Genomic DNA, 14,139 nt, shown 5'->3' on the forward strand with positions numbered 1-14,139 from the left:
CTACTGTATCTGTATCATCCCTTATCCAATGTATTCATCACCTTGTTATAAAGCAAGCAGATTGCTAAAATCTTCCTTTAGCAAACCCATGCTGTCCATTAAAGAGAATTCTACTACTATTAACCTAGTTCTGAATCCTTGCCCCTCACTAGCTTCTCCAACACCATGACCACAATTTATATTATTATTACACGACACTTCCAGGGAGTCCAGACTCATCGAGGGAGGGCACCACTTAATCCACCAACTACAACAAACCGCAACTACCATCATCATCTCCACCACTAGTATTTTCACAGACAATCACAAACATCCATGCCCATGGCGGGATTTGAACCCACAGCCTTTTGGCTGGAGAGCGGATATGCTAACCACTCGGCCAACCAGGCCAGCATTTATATGTAGAAATATCAACTTATATGTTCTTATAAGAACAATTCAAAACATAATAGAAAAGAGAAACAAAACAAACTCTGAAAGTGATCAAATGAGGGTTGCATGGAATGCAAATGTGGATTCCAAAATTGAAAAATAAGCAACAAACAGTATAATACAGAAAAAAATAATGGAAACATCCAGCGATTTTTATAGAGGCCTATAAACAAGCAGAAAAACAGTTATAGATCCTATACTAAATTTAAATAAGGCAGACATAGAACTATCAATCATAACTGAAGACTTACTGAAATTCTTCAAGTCAGTAAAGAATAAGACTTAGAGATGATGATATAGTAGCAGAAGTCACAAGGTTCACAGTTTCATTAAGTCATATTTCATCTCACATACAAGCAAATCAGCCGTGAGGACATGCAATTTACAGACAAAAATACTGTTGGTGGTTGGAAGTATATGGTGTTGTGTATTAATGGTAGCATTATCGCTGTGTAGTTGAAGGATTAAGTAGAGGACACAGTGATTTGTGTAGTTGGGTGGTGTGTGCCCTCCCACAATAAGTGCTTAAACTCCTTGGAGATGTCACAATAATATCTGATATTTTAACTACAGAAAAAAATTCTGTTCCAATGGCATAAATCATTGATTATCTTATTATATAAATAAAAGGGTCAGGAGAGATTATATCAATAGCTATAGGACAATCAGGTTGCTATCACCATTGTACAAAATATTTATATCCATTATATTAAATAGAATCACAAGATTTTTGAATGATGCAGAGCCATATAAACAAGCAGGCTTCAGAGCAAGATTCTCTACAATAGATCATATTCACACTATTAATCAAGTAAAAGAAAAAGTAAATGAATATAATCTTCCTGCATATTCAGTTTGTAGATTTTGAAAAAGCCTTTGAATCTTTACATCAGTCAGAAATAATAAACAGCTTAAAATAGCAAGCCATCAGCAAGTATATCCACTTAATTATATATCAGAACTGAACAGCCACTATAACATTAAAACACTGAAGAAAGAAATTCTCTCTTTTGAGAGGAGTGATGAGAAGAGCAATAAATCACCCAAATTATTTTCCTCATTACATGTATTTAAGGAAAGTCTCATAAGAAAACTATGGGATTAGCATCAATGGAAAAAATTTCAATTTACGTTTTGCAGATGACATTGCTAAAATGAAAAAAAATAAATAAAGCTCAGGAAATGCTACATAACCTTGACAAAGAAAGCAAGTTTAAAGATTAAGATAACTAATATAAAATTAGCCTATTGAAATTTGGACTATATTAGTTAATATCAATTAGTTAAGTTTTACAGAAAAACAAAATAAAGACAAAAAAAAAAATAAAGAAAAATGAATTGCACAAGGAAAACCATTTTGGATGCATAACGATCACTTGTATGCTTAAAAAGAAAGTATTTATTTTGCACATTATACCAGTGTTTACCTATGGATGCAAGGCATGGGCAACCTAAAAAAACAGGAAGACAGATTGTGCATAGCCTAGACAGTATTGAAGAAAATAATGTCCTACACACACACACACACACACACACAAAAAAAGAGATAGAATTAGAGATGACTGAAGTAGCGGATATTGTGAATTATTGTAAACATGTAAGTGGAGATGAGACCATAATTAGTAGATTGATACAGATGAAAGGTGGACAAAAGTAAGCACTGCCTGGATAACGAGATTAGGAAAATTCATCAAAGAACAAGATGGAGGGATACTCTACATATTAAATGTTACAAAGTTTGACATAAGATAGTGGATACTGGCTAATGACAGAAAGAAATGGAAAGTTAAGTGGGGATGATGCAATGTCTATATCTAGCAATGGATGGAAAGAACCTGAAGAAGAGTAGTATGGTACTACTTACTCCAATCATTAAACAGTATATTGTATAATTTAAATAAGTTATATTATATACATTTTAAATTTTTACTTAGAATAATGCAGCAAAATGAATGGTAAACTTCAATGCCTGTATTATATTATATGTTATCATCTAAGAAGTGAAAGTTAATGCATGCTCATTAGTAGCAAATAGTCCTACATGACTTTTATTCTACAACCATGCATTCTGCATGGGAAAGTAGTACAGCACCAGTTGCAGACTATTTTGATTTATCCATGATATGCTACAAGGAAACTGTAGTTTATGCCACTAACAATTTGACCTGTTTATTCTTTTACCAATTTTCATATGGCTATTGTATATAATACAGGTATATAATATTGTACATTATATATAATACATATAATATTGTATGTAAATATTACATACAATATTTACAATATTGTATATAATATTGTAAATAAACAAAACAGTCAAACATCTGGCTGAGCTGTGCAAAATGAAGACCAACTGACCAACCAAAATAATCCTAATACTATATGCAGTGAACAATTTCAAGAATGTTAGTTTGGGCTTTGTTTAACCTCTATACTGAAAATATCTTCCAGCAATTAAAAGAATTTAAAGGAGTCAGCATAGGAGGCAGGAATATAAACAACTTAAGATATGCAGATGATATAGTTCTGCTAGCTGAAAATAAGAAAGCTCTTCAAAACCTACTAGAAGAGATGAAAGTGAAAAATATGGAACTGAAGCTAAGTGAAAAATATGTACTTAATTTCAACTTCAAAAAAACCAAAACCATGCTGGTAACAAGAGAAAAAGGGGAAAACCCGATATAAATATTAAGATCAGAGGAAATACTTTAGATCAAGTAGAGAGTTATATATATTTGGGTCAACTAATTACAGAGAATGGAAAGTATGATAAGGAAATATTAAGAAGAATAGAAATTGCTAGATCAACCTTCATTAGCATGAAAAACATTTTGACCTCAAGGGAAATTCACACAAAAACAAGAATTAGGCTGTCCAAATGCTACGTATGGTCAACACTGCTACATAGAGCAGAAACCTGGACAATATCAAAATATTGTGAAAATAAACTAAAGGTCTTTGAGATGTGGATCCTCACAAGAATTCTTAGAGTCCCATGGACTGCCAAAAAAAAAACTAATTTAGAAATATTAGAGATGATTGGAGAAGATAGGAATCTGTTGAAAACCATTACGAAAAGGAAACCACCTACCTTGGTCACATACTAAGGCATGAATCCCTACAAAAAACACTGAACAGATTGGATGGGAAATATTAAGGACTGGACCTTTTTGTCCTATGAAGAACGCAAAAGAGAAGCACAAAACTGTACACGGTGGAAGCTCATAGTAGTCAACCTCCTGGAAGGAGATGACAACTGATAAGACAAGAGTTTGGGCTAGCCAACATAAAAACTACTGCCAAAAATGGAGTCTTGCTGACACTCAAAAGAAATGTTTAAATTTGAAAGAAACACGGTATTTTCTCTCCCCTTAATTTAGAAAACGTTATGCTGGTCACAGCCATGAAAGGTTATTTGCAAACCTATAATACATTTGTACCATGGGTGAGTGAGCCCAAGGATTTTTTTTTCTATTTTAATCAATTATATATATATATATATTTAAAAATAATTTTAAAAAAAATGTGTGTGCGTGTATATATATATATACATACATACATACACGCACACACACACTTTTTTTTTTAAATTTATTGTTTACATAGTTCAGAAACCCTGCTCCAGAGACCAAACATGGAACTTTTTCAAGCTACTTCTGGCCTCCAATAAGCAGGATGGTGGTCTCACACACACCCACTGGGCGATGAAATTCATCTCTCACCTAAAGACAATAACATCCATGTCCATGGTGGGATTAGAACCCACAGCCTGTGTATGTATATATATATTTGACCAAACTCTGTGTATGTATATATATATACAGGGTGGTTCAAAATTCTATATACAAACTTTGAGGGGAGGTAGAGAACATCAAAATCAACCATATTCACATAGGAAAGCATGACCAGAAATGCCACCCAAACTTGATAGGTGGCGCTGTTCATCAGCGCTCCAGGTGAGCAATTAGGGCTTCCTCATTCAAGCTTTCGATGTCGTACAAAGAACATGCATCGTTTTACAGATGCTGAGATGGCAGACATGCACCTCATTTACCATATCATGTATCCAACTACTATTGAACTGTTCAGTTACGCCTAATAAAGTTTTTTATGCTACCTTGAGACTGCCTTGTGTTATTTCTGCATCTTTGTGTCCCTGTTAGTATACCTTCCGGTGGAATTTCTGGTCATGCTTTATTACGTGAATATGGTTGACTATGATGTTCTCTACTTCCCCTCAAAGTTTGTACGTGGAATTTTGAACTGCCCTGTATATAAAATAGGGACAATATTAAGTTATTAGATGCCAATGAATAGTTATATCAAATTAACATTTACAAGGTATACACAATATTCAAATCAATGACTCAATCAATTTCATTTATAATGAATATATGTTAGCAAATCACTGTACTTTTATCATGGCTGCTAACAAATATTAAACAGTGAAGAAACCGATTAATAAATATTTCTATTTTAATACAAATTATACAAAGTATTTTTCAGTCATATTCCACATATTACATGTTTTCTGCAATTTTATTTCTGACACTAACAAACCTATTATGTCTAATGTAAAACCTTAAAGGCTTATTTGTCCATTCTTCACCTGCTGAATCTATTCCGATTCTTTTGCACTTTACAATATTCAGATCGTCAATATCTGCCCCCTTTTCCAGCCACAGTGAATTACTATGGGCAAGGTCTTCTTTATTTAAAATTATCTTCTCGATATTAAATGCTTGGCATAATTTTGATGGTCCATTACAGAGTTCATGATTTTTTAATCCAGTCCCTTTGTCTTTACGTTTAACCCCACGGTACTTTTGCATTGTATTAAGTCCTTCTAGAGGCTGTAATGCTCGTATTAATACAGCTGCTCCTTCGCCTGAGCTAGATATATTAAAACAATTATATATTCCATAAATGGTATAGACATACGCTGTCCCCGGTTTCATAAACATTGCTAAATTGCGCTTTGTTTTCTTTCCTTTCCATGAATGAGATGCTTTATCTTCACTTCCCAAATAACTTTCCGTTTCTACTATTATAGCTCGCAAAATTTGTCCAGTAGCAGTTTTTCTCGATAATACTTTGCCTAGCAACTTTTGAGCGAGATCAATACATGGCAGATCAAAAAACGAATTACCCAATCGATTTACTTCCTTTACGGATTGCGCGTCATCTAAACATTTTACAGACAGACTGCAATGTGGTGTATCTTCAGAGAAATTAATCTCTGTGGCACTCTTTACTAAAGCATTATCCCTTACAATCTTTTGCCGTTTATCACTACTCACATAACACTCGTCCATAGAATTTGCATTATGTTTCACAACATTATTCCGTAAAAACCGTCTTTCTGGCAAACAAGCCTTTCGCTGTGAAATTACTTTATCTAATAACTCATGTTCTTCCATATCAAGCGTAGTGGTAACTGGTGATGACAATTAATATTTAATTGAATGACAAGAAAACATCTGGTAAATAAATATATATTATATACATATATATGAAGAAACAAGGGTTAGTAGAATGGTAGCGCACGCAACGCTTAATTGCAACTAAAATGCAACTGCTGAATGTAACGGTTTAGTATGGTACAAGCTAAAATATAATCAAGAACATAATATTTAAAAAAAAACCCACAAACAACAATTTCGTCAAAACTTATAAACCGGTCGAACCACATAAAGAACATACCAAAACAAACTATACCGACGCCACCTAAAAGAAGAGAAACTCATAAAAAAAAAAAATAATAATAATCCGTTAACTCTTTCGGACACTGGGTGGGCAGTTCAACTGAAAAAGATACTTTAATAATCTAGTTTAACAAACTGAACTGCAGCTTCTATTATGCTAAGTACCTCTATTTCCTAAGTATCTCGAAGTTATGCTAAGTACCTCTATTTCTTTTTTGTAAAAAAAAGAAATAGAGGTATTACTAGCGGTAATTATTATTATTATTACCGCTAGTGCGTTTTATTTCCCAAAGAAATTAGGAAAGGCCGTTTTAGCCATAACTTTTGGAGAAGGGAAAGCAATCAGTTTCCACTGGTATGGAATCAGATATAACTGACCAAAACTATCATAATATTAAACGGCATCTGGTGACAAGAGTACTGAAAACACCTGTTGCCATCTCATGGTTTCTAACACAATATATTATTTTCTGAAATGGTGGGGGTGTTATATCGTTTTTTTTTTTTTGAGTTAATGGAGGATGAAAAACCAAAGTTTCAGGAACTAAAACCCACTTGCCCGTGTCAAAGATCGACTGATTCGGGAACCAGTCAAAGAGAGAGTTAGAAAAAGTTCCTCTATTTGTCGACTGCTTCCTTTGGGAAGCCTAGCAATATGAATGCAAACGTCTTTCAACAGGTTTCACAAGCCTTTATTATATTATTATTATAAAGGCATAAAGGTATCTTCGTGGGATTAAAGACTCATCACGGGAGATTCACGCTAACCATTATTCACTCAATAGTTATCATATCTACACTCACAGCACTGATCAATGGTACATGCAGTATCAGTATTAAAAAATCACAAACATTAGTGTAGATCCTAAAACTACAGATTAAATCTAAGACCGGTGAGGATGATCTATCATTTTTCCTGACCCTACACCATATACTCGTCATTTTGTATGGTCAGAAAGAAATAGAGGTATTCACAAAGAATGTGGAAGATATGGGGAATCAGATGAAGACATTGAATGGAAAGATTCTTCTTCTTCTTCTCTTTTCCATCATCTATGTGGATGATGAAAAGGCTAAATGAACTCTTTCCACTTCTACCTGTCCCTGGAGATTATGAACAATTCTGTCCAGTTTGGTGTCGCTTGTTGTGATTTGGTTTTCAGGTCCTCTTTTATTTTGTCTATCCATCTAATTCTGGGCTGCTCTTTGGATCTTTTACCTTCCATCGTTGTATTCAGGTCTTTAGTTGGTAATCTTTCTGTTCCCATTCTGGCCACATGGCCAAACCATTGCAGTCGTCTTTCTTGAATTTTGTCTATTATTTTTATTTGTTGTTTTAGTCGTTTCCTTATGTCTTCGTTTCTTAGTCTATCCAGAAAAGATACTCCAAGTAATCTTCTTAGCCAACCCATTTCAGTAGTTAATAATTTTTTCTCTTCAGCCTTTTTGAGATTCCAGCATTCACTTCCATAGAGGAGTATTGGGAAGACCATTGTCTCATAAATTCTTACTTTTGTTACTTGCTTGATCTCTCTTGACTACCTTAAGTCGCCCAAAAGTTTGGGATGCTTGGCTGATTCATCTATTTATATCTTTTATAATTCCACCATTGTAGTCAATTACTCCTCTGAGGTAGGTGAAGTCCATTAACTGCTCTAGATTCTTACAATCAATTTCAATTTTCAGATTGGTGTTTCTTTTTCCAATTTGTATAATTTTTGTTTTGTTAATATTTATATTTAATCCAAATTTTATACATTCTTCCTTTATTTTATCAGAAATTCGTTGTAGATCTTCTTCCGCGCTTGCAAGTAATGCAAGCACAGAAGAAGATTTTTAACGATATGAGGACTCAGATGAAGACATTGAATGGAGAGATTAAAATACTTCAAATAAGATTAGCTAATTTTAAAAAAGTTCAAGAGTAAATGTGAGTGAGATTCAAGGGAAGGAGAAAAGAAATGGAAAGCTTGGGTGTGAGAAATATAAGGGAAGAGATGAAATGAGAAGTTTCCAAGAAAATGTGTATACCTTGTGGAAGTATGACTGGAATATATGATGACATGCAGGTAATACATGAGAGCAGTGGTGCGCCAGTAGTGTCCTGCGCCCGTGTGCAAAACTTTAATTGGCGCCCCTATACCCAGTTGCATGCCAGTAGTGTCTGGCACCTGTGTGCAAAACTTTAGTTGGCACCCATCCCCTCCCTCCTCCAATAAAAAAATCACTTTAAAAAAACGTTTTTGTTAAAGTATTTCCTCCTCTTTGGTGCCTTTACTATCCTGGTGCCTGTGTGCATTGCACACATTGCACATATGGCCAGCCGGCCCCTGCACGAGAGTGTTGGAGATGAGAGGGAGGAGAGGAAAGTATGTTGAGTTGGTGAAATTAAAAGAAAGATTGAATGATGTAGAGAATGAAGAGTTAGATGTAATGAAAGAGACAGCATGCTTACATGGAGCCTTTCATGGGATGAAGTGTAAGTTTGAGAAACTGAATTAACATCTGCCAGTGGTACTATTGAGGACGGAAAGAACAAAAGAAGACTTACCAAGGAAGAGAAAGGAATGTCCATCTAAAAAGGAAAGAGAAAGAAGAGGGTGAGAGTGATGTTCAGAGATTCCTTAATAAGAGGAGTGCTTGGTGAGTGTATGAAGAAATCGTGTTTCCCAGGTGCAAGGTGCAAAGATTAATGATGTTAGTGAGGCTATAAGGATTCAGAAAGATAAAGTAAAAAAATCGATTGTTGTTGTGGGTACAAATGATCCGAAAGGTGAAAAGTAGGTTGAGTATGAGGGAAGAGATGAAAGAGTCACTGAGAATAGCAAAAGAGAAGGGTCTAAAGTTGATGAGGAGGGCCAAGAACAGTTTGGAGGAAAGATGTGCAGTTTCAGAGTTTGTGAATTTAATTTTAGGCTGAACAAAAGTCAATAAAGATAACGTTGCAATTCTGGAGAATGATTTAAAGAGACTGGCAGTGTACCGACTATTTAAATATATTGCCGTTTGCCGAAGCAGAGATAAGTAATATTGTTCCTCTTTATGAGCATAAGATATCTGGATTTTTACACACAGTCTAGCCGCCTGGGGTTTTTGGAGATACGAAAGAGGTGGAACGGATTCAGCGGCAAATGACAAGATAGTGACAGGTCTGTGGGATGGTCCATATGGTGAGATATTCAAAATTTGTGAATTACAGAGGTTAGTTGATAAGCATATAAGTCGGGAAGGGTATGACATATATATATATATAAATCAGCTAACGCCTTTCATTCCCGTATAAGGAGTATATGAGGCCGTGTCAGTCCTATCTCACTTTTGGAGACCGAGTGAGCATTTCAGTCTCCACTGGTAGCCAATCAGAGATAGCTGGCACAAGGCTATCAGTAATTAAATTTCACGCAGCGAAAAGACGGCTAACAAATGCCACCATTTCGTAGTTCTTAACCCTAACACAATATTTTTAATGTCTGAAAATAATGTGGATTCAACGGTTTATTTTCTTGAGTTTATGGGAGGAAAAACCGAGTTTCTGGAAGAAAAAAACCGCTTGCCCGTTCCAGAGATCGACGAACTCGGGAATAGGTCGAAAGGCATTAGCTGATTTCTCTCTCTCCCCCTTTAAACTCTTTCACTCTCCGGGCACTCACAGCTGCCTATGACAGTCAATTCCAGTTATTCACCATTCACTTTCAAAAATCTAGTCAGCACACCCTTACTGACCACACTCTTACACAACTTCCAGCAGCGAATGTAGTTCTTGTTCAATTCATCACTATTGAAAATTTCTTCTATTTCAATTTTAGATAATCTCTTTGGTAACTTCTAAGTTTCTATCAATGCCACTGTTTTGTGATTTTCATTAAAACAACTCACATCTTTAACCTACCCTCACAGGAAGCATTCCACAATCCTTTCACTAACTTACGAGTCGTGTCTCCAATATAATACGACATTGGATATCTCATCCCACCAAAGTGTGACTTTACATTTACTAACATTGAACTGACATCCATTTTCACATGTCCACAATTCCAACCTATTGAAATACTGCATATCACCAAGAAACTCAGGTTATCAATTCTGTACACAATCATGATATGGCATAATTATAGATCTTATAAAGTGGAACAAAAACCTCCCAATCTTCACTTATCGATATATTCTTCAACATTCAAGTAAACCTATAAACTATATTGTGTTAGGGACCACAAGATGGCAGCACTTGAGCCGTCTCTCTTCACTGCGTGCCACTTAATTAGTGATAGCCTTGGGCCAGCTATCTCTGATTGGCTGCCAGTGGGGATTGAACTGCCCACTCAATCTCCAAAAGCTTGATAGGGCTAAACGGCCTCGCCTACTCCCTATACAGAAATAAAAAAGGCGTTAGCAGATTTTTTTTACTTTAAAGATTATTACTGTAAAAGAAAATCTATGGAAAAAACGAAAAAAGTCACCTAGTAACACACATTTACAAATATCATACAAAAACACAAGAAATCAACCAACAGAAAAATTAGTAGGGAAAAGACACTACTACTTCCAAAAATTCATGGAATATAACAACATAAAGCAAATATGGGCTACACTCAACGAATTAGTAACTCGAAAAAACAAAAACCTCAGCACAACATTTTATTGCAAAACGTTTCGGTCAGGATACAAACCAAGAGGAACTAGCAGACTCATTCAACCATGAATTCAAAAACAATATCACACAACTCAAAAAGACAATCAACAAACTACCGACACAATGTCAACAACAAACTATGTATTTTCCACCTGTAACAAACAGGAACTGAAAAAAAGCACTCTTACAGCTAAAACCAAAGACCACTCCAGGAATAGACAAAATAAGACTCACAGACCTTTTAACACACTTTAAACAAATAAATCCAATACTTTTGAAACCCATGAACACAATATTCGACACTGGCATTATTCCAAAACAACTAAAAACTGCAATAATTATGCCAATTTACAAACATGGTAAAAGAAATGATACTCAGAACTACAGACCAATAACCATCCTACCAGTCATTTCAAAAATTCTAGAAAAAATAACACACACCAGACTATGGAACTATTTAAAGAAGTACAACATCGTCTCACAAAAGCAATACGACTTTCAGAAAACAAAAAGCACCATCACTTTATTAGAAGACATCGCTGATGCAATAAACAAAGCTCTCGTCAAAAATAAGTACGCCGTCTTTATACTGCTTGACTTAACCAAAGCATTTGATACACTTGAACATGACATACTACTCACCAAACTATACTCAATAGGTATAAGAGGAACACTGCATACCTGGTTCAGGAACTATCTCTCACAAGTAACAAAAATAGATACATCACAGCCGGGGTATAAAAATAAAACATGGTGTCCCTCAAGGTACCATATTATCACCCATTGTGTTCAACATACACATTAACGATGTTCATAACCTGGCCATAAGAAGTCAAATATTGCAGTACGCAGATGACATCACAGTACTAGCAATCCAACAGATAACAACACGACTCTCTTCAAAGCACAACAAGACCTAAATGAAATCACAACATACTTCTACCGAAACACAATTGTAACCAACGGCACCAAATGTTAATAATACCCAACCCAAGAATCATGCGCCCTGCACACTATCGATACTCTGTCACACATACCGCTGTATTAACAACAAAAAAAAAATCTGCCAATGTCCCAAAATCAAACCTGTAACACATACAAACCTTGGTCTTTATATAGATTGCCACCTTAAATGGACAAAACATATAGATTACCTAATCATCGCAGCGAAACTCTTCCAAGTAAAAGACATTATTCCATCTAACATAAAAAACTCCTATATCACGGTATCTGCGAATCCCTACTCAGATACAGTATAACAGTCTATGCAAACACATCAAACAGCCCCCTAACAAAATTAGAAATATTACATTGGAAAATTGTGTCAACAGTGATTTGGACACCTTATACACAATAGCCAATATCCGACCAGGATGTGGCAATACATATAATCCTGAGCATTAAAAATCTGAAACACTACATAATACTACTAAGGAATTACTTCAACATTACCTATCGAAACAACAGAAACACATATCGTATAACACGACCCACAACAACTCTCTACATTCCCCACACCCTTCAACAACTCATATAGTTCTTTGGTGAGATCATATCAGATATCCACGATACTCAACAACCTACGAAGTAATTTAAAACACGAACTCTGGAAAATATACCAACAAAGTTAATATACCATTAACACTAATATACACATCACAAATCACCAGCATCCAATGCCGACATCCCATCCATAAACAGTAACAACAACATAAATAGTGATGGCTAATCCCACTCTCTTCATAAAAACTAACCCAAGCTCCAAAGTAGGTGGGATTAATCCGCCTCACTCATCCACTCGTAATCCTCATAACCAAAGACTGCAAATTATGTAACAAAACAGTCAGTAGAGTGTATAATTTTCTAAGCCTTTTTTTCGACCAGTTCCCGAATTAGTCGATCTCTGGTGCGGGCAAAGTGGGTTTTTTCCTCCCAGAAACTTGGGTTTTTCGTCCTGCAAACTCAAGAAAATCGACTGTAGAACCCACATTATTTCAGACATTAAATATGCGTTAGGATTAGGGACCACGAGATGGCGGCACTTGTTGAGCCATCTCTCTTCACTGCGTGTCACTTAATTAGTGATAGCCTTGGGCCAACTATCTCTGATTGGGTACCAGTGGAGATTAAACTGCCCACTGAGTCTCCAAAAGTTAGACAGAACTAAACGGCCACGCCTACTCCCTATATAGAGGAAAATAAAATGGTGTTAGCTGATTTTTTTTAATATATAGAGAGTAGATATATCAGTATATGAATTTGTATTCAAAGAAAAAAATATTGAAAATAAATAATGTACCTTAAACTGCGTACAGTATAATGTACAGAGCATCGAGTGTAACATGCATTAATTGTAAATATGTACAATGAAAATAGAAAAATTGTTATTTTATACATAATGTGTAACCATGCAAAAAATGTCTGTAATAATCATATATATGTAATTTAACTGGGACATTATATTATTATTATTATTATCCATTATTCAAAAATTCCGTGTAATCTTCATTGTTAATATTAGAAGAACAGGTGTTGTAAATATAGATGCAGAAAAGTATTATTATCAAAATTTTAATTGAAATGTAATGTAGAAAATGAATTACGTGTGCAGCACTTTGTGCTGAATATTGTAAAAATTACAAGTTGGAATGTCACTAAAGATGATTATTGTAAAAAAAAAAAAATTATTATAACGACCTCAAGGGAATCAGGAACTCATTGAGGGAGGCCACATAATACAGCACCAGCTATCATACTTGTTCTTCAACTCATTCACACTGCTTGCACATATTATCTTTGGAATGGATTGGCAATACATTCTAAACATGCACCACTCTATGAGAGTAAAATCTAGTTCTCACCTTTCTTATTGGCATTCATTCTGCTTCCAAGTATGCCCTCTTATCTTTTCCCCACCCTCCATAAAAAAAAAAAAAAATTCCATTGACTGAAATCCTGAATGATCCTTCCAGAATTTTGCATGCCTAAATCGTATCACCCCTCTTTCTCCCGTTTGCTAGTGTCTGCAGACTACAAATTCTCATCTGTCTTCATAACCAGTATTCCAATCCTGATATCATTTTTGACATTCTCTTTTGCACTCTCTCCACTATATCAGAAGGAATCACCAGAGAAACCAGGAATCCAGACCAGTGTGCAGTATTCCAAGTAAGGTCTTATCAAGGCCATGTAAAAAGGCAAATGATTTCCTTATCTTTAAATGTGAAGGTTCGTTTCAGCATTGCCATTATTCTCCGAGTGTATTTATAAGTTTTGCTATATTACCCCTCTAATGTTAACTTCCTGCTGACATTAGAGGTATCATATTATATACTAAAACTCCAAGATCCCTATCCTCATCAGTTTCTTGAA

General features: G+C 35.1%; 1 protein-coding gene across 1 annotated transcript; it reads right to left on the minus strand.

Moving 5' to 3' along the window:
• Positions 1–4,890: 4,890 nt before the first annotated feature.
• Positions 4,891–6,107, minus strand: LOC150108779 (uncharacterized). Its single transcript, XM_090403209.1, has one exon. The coding sequence runs from the start codon at positions 5,850–5,852 to the stop codon at positions 4,953–4,955; it is 900 nt and encodes a 299-aa protein (XP_090259335.1). The 5' UTR covers positions 5,853–6,107; the 3' UTR covers positions 4,891–4,952.
• Between the last annotated feature and the right edge of the window lie 8,032 nt (positions 6,108–14,139).

Source organism: Typopeltis vanoorti, chromosome 2 (assembly GCF_054136105.1).
Source record: "Typopeltis vanoorti isolate ZY-2024b chromosome 2, IOZ_Tvanoo_1.0, whole genome shotgun sequence".
Taxonomy (NCBI): Eukaryota; Metazoa; Arthropoda; class Arachnida; order Uropygi; family Thelyphonidae; genus Typopeltis; species Typopeltis vanoorti.

Excerpts from the sequence above, each read along its gene's own strand:
- LOC150108779 (XM_090403209.1), bottom strand. The coding sequence starts at position 5,852 with ATGGAAGAACATGAGTTATTAGATAAAGTAATTTCACAGCGAAAGGCT.